This window comes from Vipera berus (genome assembly GCF_964194415.1).
Source record: "Vipera berus genome assembly, chromosome: Z".
Taxonomy (NCBI): Eukaryota; Metazoa; Chordata; class Lepidosauria; order Squamata; family Viperidae; genus Vipera; species Vipera berus.
In genome coordinates, this window is record NC_138205.1 from 124,670,987 (window position 1) to 124,685,756 (window position 14,770).

Genomic DNA, 14,770 nt, shown 5'->3' on the forward strand with positions numbered 1-14,770 from the left:
CAGGATGCTAACTGGAACCATTTTTTCATACAGTGTTACAAAACTAAAATTCAGAATTAAAAAACAGTCTGTAGACATTTAGCTGCTTGCACTTTCAAGATTTAAAGGGGAAAAAAGTATTTTTGGAAGGATGTTGCTTTCTATAGCAGTACCATTGTATGAGACTAAAATACAATATCCTCATTTGATCAGGCCTCTCATTAGATGAAAAGAAATGTGAACTGGAGACACAGGTTTCCAGTCATTTTGATACAGAAGAAGGGGAAACATCTGTTAAATATACTCCTGCATCTGATATCAATCTCTCTGATAAAAAGAGGGAAACTTCAGAAAATGTTCCAGAAATAACACAGCAAGAATCAGATAAACAAGCTGAAGAAACAAAACCATTACAGACAAGCACTGAGTTGGTGGAAGTGCCCCAAGAGGAATGTCAGCTTCTTCAGATGGAACCAGAGAATATATCCAAGATACCTGAAACTTTCATTTTGGCCGGTAAAGAACCAGTCTCCAGTCCTAAGGAAGAACAGTCTGAAGCAGTGGTCGTTCTAGAAAGTACAAATGGAAGAGACACTCCAGAAGTGTCATCTCTTCCTCAAAGTGAAAGCTGTCCAACTGAGAGTTGCCAGTTGGCAGGCAAATCTTCAGAATCATCACCTGAGATGTTTCCCCCATGTCCATCATCTGTTAATATAAGCAAATCTGTTGATGCATCTTCTTTGCCAACATCTTCGCTAGAGCCAAGTACATCCCACGAGATGTTGCAATGTCATATGTCATCATTAGAATCTGCTGCAGTTCTTCCAGCCACATTTGTATCACTCACTCCAAAAATTGGAATGGGAAAACCTGCTATCACCAAAAGAAAGTTTTCTCCCGGCAGACCAAGGTCAAGACAGGTAAGCATGTTTGCTAAAACTCATTGCAGCCTAATACAGGTAGCCCTTGACTTCATTTAGTGACTGTTCAAAGTTACAACGGTACTGGGGAAAAATGAATTATGACCATTTTTCACACTTACAACCGTTGCAGCATCCCTGCAGTCAAGTGATCAAAATTCAAACTTGATAACTTGTTCATATTTATGATGGTTGCTCCATCTTGGAGTCATGTGATCACCTGTTGTGATCTAACAAGCAAAGTTAGAATAGAGCAAAACTCACTTAAGGCTCAATTGTGGCCGTAAATCAGGGATTACCTATAATAATCATTATTTTGACCATGCCTTCCAAACTTTTTACTATGACTTATAATTTCATTGCTATATATTTTTGTTTTGTTTTATTGTTTTTAGTTTTGTAAGCCACCCATATTTTCCTTGTGGAGGAATGGGCGGCAAATAAATTTAAGAATAAAAATAAAATAAATGATATTATTTTTTTTTAATTTTAATAAAGTTTATTTTAAATATTTACAAACACATACACACTAAGTATATACATTTCAAATTGAGAAAGAAAGGGAAAAGGACAAACAAACACTTAACAAGCATACATATAAACTGACTGGGGATTAAAATCCCCTGTACAATTATACATAATTACATCCCGGTAAATCTTAAATCTTATTTAACGTTGTCTATTTCGACTATTAAATATTATCATAAAGATTACTATGAAGTGTCATATTAACTATTCTAGGTTTGTTCTATTTTTTAACCAATCATACCATCGTTCCCAGTTGGTGTAATACATAGATTCTTGTTTCTGTTTTAAGATATAGGTTAGTTTATCCATTTCAGCACAATTCAGAATCTTATTAATTAACATTTGGTCCGTTGGAATATTTATATCCTTCCACTGTTGAGCGAAGGTTATTCTCGCTGCTGTTGTAACATGTACAAAGAGATACCAATCTTGTCTATTAATTAGTTTTGGTTTTATACCAAGTAGGTAAGAGTCTGGAAGCAGAGGGAAGATGACACCAGTTATTTGTTTTAACCAGTTTTGGACCTTCTCCCAATATTTCTTACTCTGAGGGCAAGTCCACCACTGGTGGAAAAAAGTACCCTTGGCCAGTCTACATTTCCAGCATTTATCAGAGGCGTCTGGAAACATTTTGGCTATTCTAGCTGGCGGCAAATACCATCTATAAATCATTTTAAAATAGTTCTCTTTGAATGCCGAAGATAATGTTATTTTCATCGTTCTGGCCCATATTGTCTGCCATTCATCTAGTTGGATCGACCTCCCTATGTTTCTCCCCCAGGCTATCATTGTATCTTTCACAATCTCATCATCTATATATCTAGCTAGGAGGAGATTGTACATTCCAGAAATAAATTTTAGTCCGGGGCCTTCCAAACTTTTATCGAAGGGTTGACTAGTTTGGGAGATGCCATATTCCTGTTTATCCTTAGAAAACCTAGTTTGGATTTGAATGTATGACCACCAGTCTATATCTATACCTTGTGTCTGTAATTGTTCTCTAGATTTCAGATTCCCTTCTTCGTCCACCAAAGTCTTGTAGGACCAGTTTCTTTTCAGGTTGTGAACGGTCGGCTGGGTTGTTATCTCCAATGGAACCACCCATTTGGGAATCTTAGTATACATTCGTTTTTTAACTTTTTGCCAAATTCTGATCAAAATTCTCCTAATGTAGTGGTTAGTAAAGTACTTGGATGGAGTTTTTTGATATGACCATAAAGTTGAGTGCCATCCTTGGTTAAGGTCAAAGCCTTCAATAGTTAATATGCGTTTCCTCGACAGGGATACCCAATCTTTAATCCAGAGGAGTGCAAAGGCTTGATAGTATAACTCCCAGTTTGGAAGTCCCAAACCCCCCCTTGTTTTGTGCTCCTGGAGCATTTTTCCCTTTATACGTGGTTTTTTACCCCGCCAAACAAATTTCCCTATTGCTTGATCCAATTTCCTAAAAAATTTGTTGTCTAAATTTACGGGGGCCGTTTGAAATAAAAAAATCCAACGTGGGAGGATGTGTGCCTTGATTGCGGCAATTCTGCCCAAAAAAGATAATTGAATATTTTTCCACCTGTCAAGGTCTTGTAGTGTATTGGCAAATAATTTATTATAATTAAGTTCTTTAATATTGGAACATTTATTGGTTAGTTCGATTCCCAAGTACTTTACTTTTTTAGCAAATTTTAACCCCATAATTCCTTCTATTTCTTTTTTCTTTACATCAGTTAAGTTTTTGGAAAACATTTTGGTTTTTTCTCTATTTATTTTCAGTCCTGCCACCTCACCATATTGTTCAATCCTTTTTACTAAATTTGGCCCAGAGACTAGGTAAAATAAATGATATTATTGATATTTGTTATCCTTGAAAGAGGGATTGTGGCATTTGAGTATGTTACTGTACCAATAGTTATCAAGGCATATTTATAATAATAAATGGAAAAAATCTCTAAGCTAATAGCATTTTGAAAAAGTCTAATCAAAATTAAAAACTGCTTTTAATTTAGTTCTGAAAACACAGTAGATGAATCACATCGTTTTTTTCTAATGCTGCTTTCTGTTAGTATATTAGGGATAATTATTATTTACTGGTTTTGCTAAAAGCTTTTTATATTGTTTTTTTTTGCTTGGGTTTTTTTCCCAACAGAAAGGATATTTTTCAGTTTTTGTTCTTTTTTGTTTAGGCTGTTTCAGTTTATAGAGCAAACCTTTATTTCTTGCAGGTAGTAGAGAGCTATGATCACAAAGATATGTAATACAACTTATTTAACTCGCTTCTTTAAATCCATCACCTTGCTTGTGAAGATAAATTATTTCACTAGTAATTGGTGAATTTATTCATATTTTTACATTCTACTAAATTTTATTTTGTTATTTTTATAATTTGCTGTCATGAGCTCCAGGCATTAAACTAAATGACTACATGTTATAACATAATGCTTCAACTACGCTTATCTTTTTTTCCCTACTTGTACTTTATAAAGAAGTTAAAAGGTAAAGGTAAAGGTTCCCCCGCACATGCGTGCTAGTCGTTTCCGACTCTAGGGGCCGGTGCTCATCTCCGTTTCAAAGCCGAAGAGCCAGCGCTTGTCCGAGGACGTCTCCGTGGTCATGTGGCCGGCATGACTAGACGCCAAAGGCGCACGGAACGCTGTTACCTTCCCACCGTAGTGGTCCCTATTTTTCTACTCGCATTTTTACGTGCTTTCGAACTGCTAGGTTGGCAGAAGCTGGGACGAGTAACAGGCGCTCACTCTGCTACGCGGCACTCGGGATTCGACCCGCCAAACTGCCGACCTTCCGATCGACAAGTTCAGCGTCCTAACCCACTGAGCCACCGCTCAGTTAACGTTAACGTTAAGTTAACGTTAAGATATGTCTATTGTAGTGTCTATGAATTGCAGTTTAATTCCTTTTTGTTCCACGCCAGGCCAGATACTATCCTAATATAGACACATGTCTGAATTGTCTATCAAGCAAGATTATTGTACCAAGTAAAGCTTAGAATATTTACAACATAAATCTTGCTTCTTCCATTTTGGTGGTATTTCATCAAAATATAGAAGCTCATTCTAAATAATATCTTAAAAAGAGATCACGATATAATTAACTCATTAAATGATATCATATGCTTTTGAATGCACGGTTCTAAAAAGAGACTCTTCTCTGAAAATCTTAAAGGCTGAGTGGAGTCCGTCTCCTAATCAGGCCCGAATAATAGCATTGGCTGTGCATAAAGCACAGACTGAAGGAACACATTAAATTTTCTGTATGAAATGAAAGCAAACCTTAGCTGCAAAAGAAAAGGAGATTTCCCTCGTAGAGCTCAGACTTTGCAGCAATAGCCAACATCCTGGCTGCAGAAACCAGACCTCTCGCTAGTGCTGACACCAAACAAACAGGGATGGAAAAAGTGGAAGAGGCAGCTCTCCCTTAGACACAGAAGAGATGGCTATATTGTAGAGACAGGTATCCACCCTGTGCTTGTACCTAAGCCACAGAAGAAGGCAGACAGCCAGAAAAGAAGCAAGGCTTGGGTACTTGGGCCGGTATTATTACAGAAATGTTGAAGCAACAGTAAGAGGGAAATCTTTGATTAATTTAAAAAGAGGAAGAAGAGTGGCTTTGAAGGGAAACAGAGAAGAAAGATAGGCTAAGAGGCAAAAGAGTCAACACAGGTCCCTAGACCAGGGCTCCCAAAAGCCCCAGTCCATGGACTAGTACTGGGCCGCAGCTTGCCAGCAACCAGTCCGCACAAACAAGCAAAGCCCCATCTGCGAGATGCAGGCAGTGCACAAAACCATGCACCCTTCAGTCCACGGAAAAACATATCTCCACGGTGCCCAAAATGGTTGGCGACCTCTGCCCTAGACAACACATGCAAACACTCGCATATTCCCAAATTGTTACTTAACTACTCATCACTTTTCTCCACAGCTGCTATTGTTACTCCTCCTCGTGAGTGCTGCAAGAGAAAATCATCCTTTTCTGGCTGCTTTCTGCTGCTTACTTCCACACACACACTTGTATTAAGTCTCATTAATTTTTGTAAGAAACAGTTATTTTAAAGAAGATTTCTGCCAGGATTGGAGCTAGGGATAATACGCCCTGAGTCTTCGGAGAAGGGCGGGATATAAATGGAATTAAAATAAAAAATAAAAATAAAACTCTGAATTTGGCTTTCTAGCTTAATGTGAGGGATGGATTCTTACATATGAAAGTTATATAGAATACAAAAAACATCGATATTGAATGAATGTTTTGAAAATATGTGAATGCAATCCTTAATTCTGAATAGTGTGTAATAAAATATATTGCTTTTAAGATATGTAAGAAAGTAGACATGATTGTTATCGATTTTATTTGATATATAAACTTAGTTACATACTATTAAAAATAATGCTTACACCACATACTGCTCAGATATCTCAACTGATCTCTTGTCTTTCATATTCATATTGCAACTTTTATTTTAAATGCTGTTTTGTCTGCTGTACTTAATATTTCTGGCTAATAATTTTGTTTCAAGTGATCTAATCTACTGTCTCCAATTTGCAGTCTGATTTTAAGAGTATTAAAGATCTTTATATAACAATTGGCAAAATGTCCCCAAACTTGTAAAAATCAAAGTTATAACTAAAGATGAATTGCATCTTTTTTATTGTCCAATGGCTTTTTATTTTCCTATCAATGTTTTTATATTTTTATCTTCAACCACATTTCTATCTTCATTGCAGCATAATCTTCATTTATAGATGTAAATGCTTTATACATTTATTTTCTCCTCTTACATTTTTAGGGTACTTGGAATAGCCATACAGCAAGCCCACCTTCCTGGTCCCCCGACATTTCAGAAGGTCGAGAAACATTTAAATCTAGACAACTTCCAGGAAGTGCTATTTGGAGCATCAAAGTGGTAATTAATCTTCGCTTAACTTTATTTCAGTCATTCACCAGAATAGGTAGTCCTTCACTTACAACAATTTGTGTAGTGACTGTTCAAAGTTACAGTGGCACTGAAAAAAAGTGACTTATGACATATAAAACTGTGGCCGCATCCCCATGGTCACGTGGATGATCAAAATTTGAATGCTTTGCAACTGACATATATTTCTGACAGTTGCAGTGTCCTAGGGCCATATGATCACCTTTTTGTGAACTTCTGACAAGCAAAGTCAATGTGTTGAGTTACATGTAGTGAACTACTGCCTGTCAGCTGTATATTACTGTAATTGTTAATTTGTAAGAACTAATTCAGTTGTTCTATATTTAAATAGGGTCGTGGATCAGGATTTCCTGGGAAGCGGAGACCACGAGGCTCAGGACTTTCTGGAAGAGGTGGGCGTGGGAGATCAAAATTGAAGAATGGAATTGGATCAATTCTTGCTCCGGGGGTAAGAATCTATGACACAGCATCTTAAATTAATTAGCCCAGTGCTAAAAGTCATTGCTGACTTTTCATAAAATAGTTGTTGATATAATACAAAATGTCATTAAAATATTTCCTGTGCTGATGTTTGACTGTGCTATGCAGTTCAACGTGGGCTGTTTTCAAGGCAGATACATCTCTGAATGTATCCCAACTTTTCCACTGAGACCAGTACATTAAAAGCTCTTCATTGTTGAAAGTGTTGAGGAAGAAGAGAGAAGATCTCTAGAAGGATGAGCCATGGGCCATAAACTGTCTAGTATATAAGATTGTGGAAGGGCTGCATGATGGTGCTTCGTTTTCTTCACTGAAAGACGGATGCAGTCATTCAAATGCATATGGCTTATTTGTATACATTTCAAATAATTTATGATCTGTTGTGTAACTATTAAAAACTGTTACTAAAGTATCTCATTTAATTCTTCTGTTCCATTTTGCAGGTCACAGATGTGGATAACTCATCCAATAAAGATGAAGAAGAAAACTCCATGCATAATACTGTTGTCCTGTTCTCTAGCAGTGACAAATTTACTTTACATCAGGTTGCAATACTTAGATGTACTTTGTTACTTTCTGTAGAAATCTATCTATCTATCTACCGTGTTTCTCTGAAAGTAAACCCGCTCCCGAAAGTAAGCCCCAGTTGAATTTTTTGGGGGTGGGCCTAATATAAGTCCTCCCCCTGGAAGTAAGCCCTACCTAAGAGCCCGCATGGGCGGGCTTCCTCTGACAAGGTGAAGCCAATGGGGGAGGGGAGATCCTTACCGCCACCGGGCTTGTTCTGCAACCTCATGGCAGTAGCATTGGGCAGGAATTGGCAAATGGCCATTTTTGGTGTGACGTAGCCATTTGCCACCAGCCGCAGCCATTTGCTGCCTCGCGCATCGTACCCAATGCGGCTGCCATGAGGCCTGGCGGATCCTCTCATGTTCTAAGCCACGTGCCATTATACCGGTTCCCTACCACCCCCCGGCTTGTTCTGCAGCCTCATGGCCACGCCTTTGGCAAGAGCAACGCGGCTCAGCTGAAAGCAGCCGCAGAACAAGTGGAGCAGGTTCCCCCCTCACCTGCCAGAGAAGAGAACTTCGCAGCTGTCAACAGAGCCACCAAAGCAGTAGGTGAAGCGTTGGAGGCTTGGGGAGGGGTAGGTAAGGGGTAGGTAAGGAAAGAAATCCTTGCTCCCCCCAGGAATTGCCTTTGCTTACCTGACTCCCAGTCCTGTGGTGTGTCTCCTTCGTGATCTGCTGCTGCATGCAGGGAAACAAAGTTTTCCTGGAGAAAAAAGGTCAGTCAATTCCAACTTTGTGCAAAAGGAAAAAAAAAGATCTCGCAGAGTTGGAATTGATCGATTTACCTTTGTTTTCCCCAAAAAATCTTCGTTTCTCTGCACATGGCGGTGGCGGATTTTGAAGGAGAAACGACTTGGGGCTGGGAGTCTGGTAAGTAAAGGAAGGCAATTCTTGGGGGAAGCGAGGATTGCTTTCCTTTCCTACTCGTTCTGCAGCTGCTTTCAGCTGAGCAGCATTGCTCTTGCCAATGGCCTGTTCAACCACCCTCCCCGAGCCTCTGGTGCTTCACCTGTTGCTTTGGTCAGCCTGGCGGCCCCCACCTCAACATTGTCCACCGCTGCCAAGCACAGCTGCCCCAGAGCTGTAGGGGCTGGCCTGGCACAGGAAGGGCACGCACCCAACCCTCCTGCCACTGCACAGGGTAAGGCTCCACACCTGCCCCTGCTCAGATGCCTCACCTCCCCCAAGCGTTTTTTTTACTAACCTGTCTTTCAGCTGCATTGCGTTTCTGCATTCACTTGTCAGCCATCGCTGCATGTTTGTGGGACTACTGTTAAAAAAAAAAGTTCAATCAGACTTTCTAACTTCTTGAGATCTCGTGAGAAGTTAGAAAGTCTGACTGAACTTTTTTTTTTTACCAGTAGTAAACACGCGGTGATGGCTGAGAAGCGAACAGAGAAACGCAATGCAGCTGAAAGGCAGGTTAGTAAAAAAATGCTTGGGGGAGGCAAGGCATCTGGGCGTGGATGGGGCACGGCAACCTTACCCTGCGTGGCTTCAGCAGGTGTCTGGCAGGGAGGGAAGCAACTCCATTCTCCCCCCCCCCAGCAACTTTACCCTGCGCGGCTTCGGCAGCTGTCTGGCAGGCAGAGTAAAGCAACTGGTCCACCACCATGCTCTCGCTATGTTGCTTCTCCACCCCATGCACAGGCCCCGCCTCACCCCCGACGCACTCACGGCCTACTAGTGCCAGTACCGGCAAAAAGTAAGCCCTCCTTACTTTAGAGTCCAAAAGAAAGTAAGACAGGGTTTTACTTTTGGGGAAACACGGTATCTATCTATCTATCTATCTATCTATCTATCTATCTATCTATCTATCTATTATCTATCTATCTATCTATCTATCTATCTATATATGAATACATACATACATACATACATACATACATACATACATACGTACATACTCAAACAGAAATCTCTTCTCTTCCACCCACCCCTGCCCAAGTCATGTCAGCATTACTAAGTCTATGGTTCAGTTCCGCAGATTTTATTTTTTTACATTTCTCACAGATACACTAGAGCAAAAAATATGGCTTTCTTGATTGTAACAGCCCACTCCATAATTCTGATTTTGTAGATCAGCAATATGCTTTTCTATTTAAACAATTGTTCTTTTGTATATTAAAAAAGAAATTAATTAGATTGAAAGGGGTTTTAGTGTCTTAATGTTATTTTTTTAAGTGGCTTAGGTATAAAATCAGCTTCCTTCACAAAAATGTGAAAATTTTACAATAATGTATATATAGATTATGGCAATAAGTGAACAGTGTACATCTGAATTTCTGAAAGGACATAAGGAACATTTTAAAAAGGATAGACATGGGTATATAGCCATCAGGTGCTCTTGGGGCTGGGTGAGGTTGGTTTGCCTAATGCTGTCTCTTGTATAAAGATACCTGTTTTATATTCCAGGATATGTGTGTAGTTTGTGGGAGTTTTGGACAAGGTGCAGAAGGCCAATTACTTGCCTGCTCACAGTGTGGTCAGTGTTATCATCCATTCTGTGTAGGTATTAAGGTGAGTGTTTTGAAATAACCGTCCTTGTATACCTATTTATCCTTAAAAGCCCTGTGTGGGAGAACATTCCGTTATATAATCCTACCCTACCTGATTGAAGTCATTTCACTGTGATTTAGAACTGAGCCCTTTTTGTAGCTTCTCCAGGTCTCTGGAATGCACACCTAGCTGAACTGAGAAATGCTTTTTTTCCCCCAGAAACATCACTTCCTGATAAGCTTGTTTTAATAATTAGCCAGATAAATTCATTTTTAATTTTTAGATTTTAACTTGATTAATTTATTTAATGAATTTAGATAGCTACCCAATTTACACATAGGCAACTCCAGGCAGCTTACTGTATTTAAAAAATACACCAAATAATAAAAACCCATAAAAAATCAACCACTTATCACCCACAATACAATTAAATCTACCACTTAATCAGATCATGCTGATTAAACATGCTGACAAAGCCATGTTTTTATGGCCTTTTGAAAAAGCAATGGGAGGGGTGTGGCAAATCTGTCTTAAAGGTAAAGGTAAAGGTTCCCCCGCACATGCGTGCTAGTCGTTTCCGACTCTAGGGGCCGGTGCTCATCTCCGTTTCAAAGCCGAAGAGCCAGCGCTTGTCCGAGGACGTCTCCGTGGTCATGTGGCCGGCATGACTAGATGCCAAAGGCGCACGGAACGCTGTTACCTTCCCACCGTAGTGGTCCCTATTTTTCTACTTGCATTTTTACGTGCTTTCGAACTGCTAGGTTGGCAGAAGCTGGGACGAGTAACAGGTGCTCACTCTGTTACGCGGCACTCGGGATTCGACCCGCCAAACTGCCGACCTTCTGATCGACAAGCTCAGCGTCTTAACCCACTGAGCCACCGCGTCCCATAAATCTGTCTTGGGGGCATGATATTCCACAAAGAAGGGGTCACCACTGAGAAGGCCATTTTTTGTGGTTCCAGGTCATTCCTAAGTGATAGGATCCATAACATAACCTGTCTCCCTGTCCTATTGGTCCAGGTGTATGTAATAGGGTAGAGGCTTATCTGTATTGTAGGCCACTGAGAGAATTTAATAGTATTTATTTTATTTAGTTATTTTTTATTTTTATTACATTTATATCCCGCCCTTCTCCGAAGACTCAGGGCGGCTTAGTAGCCAGTAATAAAAACATAAGTATCCTTATCTATATCTGACATTTAAGATTTTTTTAAATCTTTTAAATAATCCTTTGTAAATATGTCTATAATTTATTTGCAGTTTGCAAAATACTTTAGTGACTTTTATACATACTATAAAAGTGATATTACCTTGCTACAATGTTCTACATTAAATATAATGTATATAATTGACCTTTGCTGAGATTAACAGCAAGTGGTATATTTATTTAGTTTTTTACATTTATGAGACTAAATCTGGATTGTTAAAGATTTATGCAGAAATAATATATTATTTGCTATTGTATAAGCTGTTTTTTCAAATGTATTATTTTCACAGAAACAATTTTCCATATAAACAAGCATTTAACTTAAAATTTGCATAGATTTCATGAAAAAAATTGCCTTTCTAAAAGAATATAAATTTAAAACACTTTGTAAAGGAATGCCAGTAAAAGATATTCTAATTGGTTCTGGAAATCAAAATTCCAAATAACTAACAGAAAAGGCCAATTAACTAACATGAATGAGTCAGTTGTTCTACAAAATTTTTTAAAAATGATTTAAACACATTTCAACAAATGTAATGACAGATATTTTGAAAAAAAAATTTTAACCTAAATAATTTGGCTAAGCATGAAAGCTTTCAACGTTTAAATGTCCTTGATTGTCAGATTAGGAAGTGATTGAAGCACTTTAAAATTTTGCAATTTTATGTAACACAAGGGATTCCTGTTCCTGAATATAGGCACCATAGTAAGCATGGAAACCTTTTGTCTCCAGTGTTTCTCAATCTTGGTTACTTAAAGATGTGTAGACTTCCAATTCCCAGACTTCCCAACAAGCATAACACTGTGAACATCCAATTGCCTCAGGAAAATAATGTCATTTGAATGATGTTGATGGATGCTAAGATAGCATCACCCAATGAATGGTGATAAAATTTCTCCATTACATTTGAACAAGTCTTAGGGTTGTTGTTTTTTAAAAAAATCTGTCTATTTGGAAAACTACTTATGGCATATTTGACATCCCTGGAACTGACAAATTGAAGTTTTGTTAATTTTAATTATATGCTGCCTTTTCCTACACAGATTACAAAAGTGGTACTCCACAAGGGTTGGAGATGTCTGGAGTGCACTGTTTGTGAAGCCTGCGGAAAGGCTACGGATCCAGGAAGGTTACTTCTTTGTGATGACTGTGATATCAGCTACCACACTTACTGCCTGGATCCACCACTACAGACAGTTCCCAAAGGAGGTTGGAAGTGCAAATGGTGTGTTTCTCTATTTTTTTTTAATTCTGCGTATTGAATGGCTTCAAACCAAATCTTTATCATGGTTATAGACCAGCTTATTCATGAAGGGTTTTTGCCTGAAATTTAAACGTGCATTTCAGTGAACTATTGGGGGTGCCTAATAGCAGTACATAAAGTATGATCATATTTTAATTAAAGTTCAAATAATACCAGTGGGACAATCATACATGTCTTCCAGTAATTGAGAATCCCAAGCAGAATAATGTAGGATCTTAAATTGGGAATTAATTTGCAAATGCTTTGGAATTAGGGAACTTAAAGACTAGGATGATGTATCCTGCCCTTTAACATATATATATTTGGGCCATTGGAACTGGGGTGACTTAGAATATCATGGTAGCCATGACAACCACGAACATTTGCCGCCACATAGTACATTAATAAAAGAGTATATTTGTAGCTCAATGTTCAACTGTAGAGTCTGTGGTAATCTTTGAGCTTGCTTATTTTCTTGGAGACTTTTCATTACTCAGTTAGGGAACATATTCACAGAAGATGCACTAACGATGTTACCTAATTGGGTAATGAAACATCTGCAAGAAAATCAGAGAACACCAAGGACTCCTTATAGAATATCATCTTCTAAAATTAATTGAAATAGAATCTCTCTAGTTGGTGACATTTTGCGTAATTTTAACTATTAAATGAGAGGATTAATGTTTTGTTCATTGGATAGTACTGAAAAATAAGCAAATGCAAACTAAATGTTTTTCATGTGTTTGTGTTTTAAAGGTGTGTGTGGTGCAGACACTGTGGAGCTACTTCTCCTGGTTTAAGATGTGAATGGCAAAATAATTACACACAGTGTGCTCCTTGTGCAAGTTTATCTATCTGCCCAGTCTGCTGTTGCAGTTACAGAGAAGAAGAGCTTATTGTGCAGTGCAGGCAGTGTGACAGGTTAAAATTTCTTTTACATTGGGAACAAATTTTTTTTAATTTGCTTGGTTTTACTGTGTTCCTCTATATTTGTGGGATGAACTTTGGTTTTTTAAAAAAATCAAAATGATTCTTCATATTGGTTTTTATTACCTAATCTATAAAATAGTTAAGTTTTTATCAAAGTGTTTTCTTTCTCAGTCACGTTATGGGGGTTATAGCAATGACAGGAACATATTCTATAAATTCTTGGGTAGCCTGAAGATATTTTGAAGAATATTGTTTAAGTAACCATTAATTATTGATTGATTCTTCACAGCCACATAAATATATTTGGTCATAGTATGTCATTAACCTAGTCCTTCAGGTCTCCCAATGGTGCAGTATGTATGGAATAAACAGCAATCCCTTGAACAAAGAAATCACTAATTTAAAATATTTCCATAACTCAGAAAGTAATTGATAAAATTAGCAAGACCCCCTTAGATTCATTTTTATGTGCAACATTTCTTCATAATCTTCCTAATTTACCAACATAGACAAGAAATTGAACTCATTCCAATCCCAGGGACCTCAATCTCTTATCAAAACAATTATGCATGTCAATACGTCTAGTCAATCTCAAAAATTGAGGTCTACTGGCTCCTTCAGATTAAGTTTCAAAAAAGCTTCCTGATATAAATCATCCACCATTGGATCCTGAACTTATTGGATTCAATAAGTTTGTCTTATTGAAACAGTTTGGTTGAAATACATTTTGAAACATATTTGAGAATGCTGGAATTTTATAGCAATCCCCAGTTCAATTAACTGGCCCCAAAAAAATTTTAATAACTAATTTTAATAAGCATCTTCTGGGTTTTTCTTTCCAGGGACAATATTTGTATTGCATGATAAAATTGCATGCATTTCAATCAACTCCTTTTCCATCTATACTTTAACTTTCAGATGGATGCACACTGTCTGTCAAAATTTAAACACGGAGGAAGAAGTGGAAACCACAGCAAATAATGGTTTTGACTGCACCATGTGTAGACCATATATACCATCAGCAAATGGTAAATTCACCTGCCGTTTATCTAATGATAATCAAAGGTCTAGAGACTAAAACATACGAAGAACGGCTGCAGAACTTGGGTTTGGCTAGTCTAAAGAAAAGAAGAAATAGGGGAGATGATAGCAGTGTTCCAGTATCTGAGGGGCTGCCACAAAGAAGCGGAGGGGGGGGTCACGTTATTCTCCAAAGCACCAGAGGGAAGGACGAGAAACAATGGTTGGAAACTGATCAAAGAGAGAAGCAACCTGGAATTAAGGAGAAACTTCCTGACAGTGAGGACGATTAATCAGGAGAATAGCCTGCCCCCAGAAATCGTGGGCGCTCCATCACTGGAGATTTTTAAGAAGAGGCTAGACAGTCACTTGTCTGAGATGGTATAGAACAGGTTCTCCTGCTTAAGGAAGGGGTGGGACTAGAAGGCCTCCAACGTCCCTTCCAGCCCTATTC

General features: G+C 38.3%; 1 protein-coding gene across 3 annotated transcripts in view; it reads left to right on the forward strand.

Moving 5' to 3' along the window:
* Positions 1-14,770, forward strand: part of KMT2C (lysine methyltransferase 2C) — a 179,476-nt gene that overhangs the window by 102,025 nt on the left and 62,681 nt on the right. For all 3 annotated transcript variants that reach the window (XM_081344870.1, XM_081344871.1, XM_081344872.1), the window contains 8 exons: positions 193-899; positions 6,217-6,333; positions 6,695-6,811; positions 7,287-7,388; positions 9,831-9,935; positions 12,167-12,348; positions 13,123-13,287; positions 14,215-14,324. In XM_081344870.1, the coding sequence (XP_081200996.1) occupies positions 193-899; positions 6,217-6,333; positions 6,695-6,811; positions 7,287-7,388; positions 9,831-9,935; positions 12,167-12,348; positions 13,123-13,287; positions 14,215-14,324 (1,605 nt within the window). The remainder of the gene's footprint in view (positions 1-192; positions 900-6,216; positions 6,334-6,694; positions 6,812-7,286; positions 7,389-9,830; positions 9,936-12,166; positions 12,349-13,122; positions 13,288-14,214; positions 14,325-14,770) is intronic.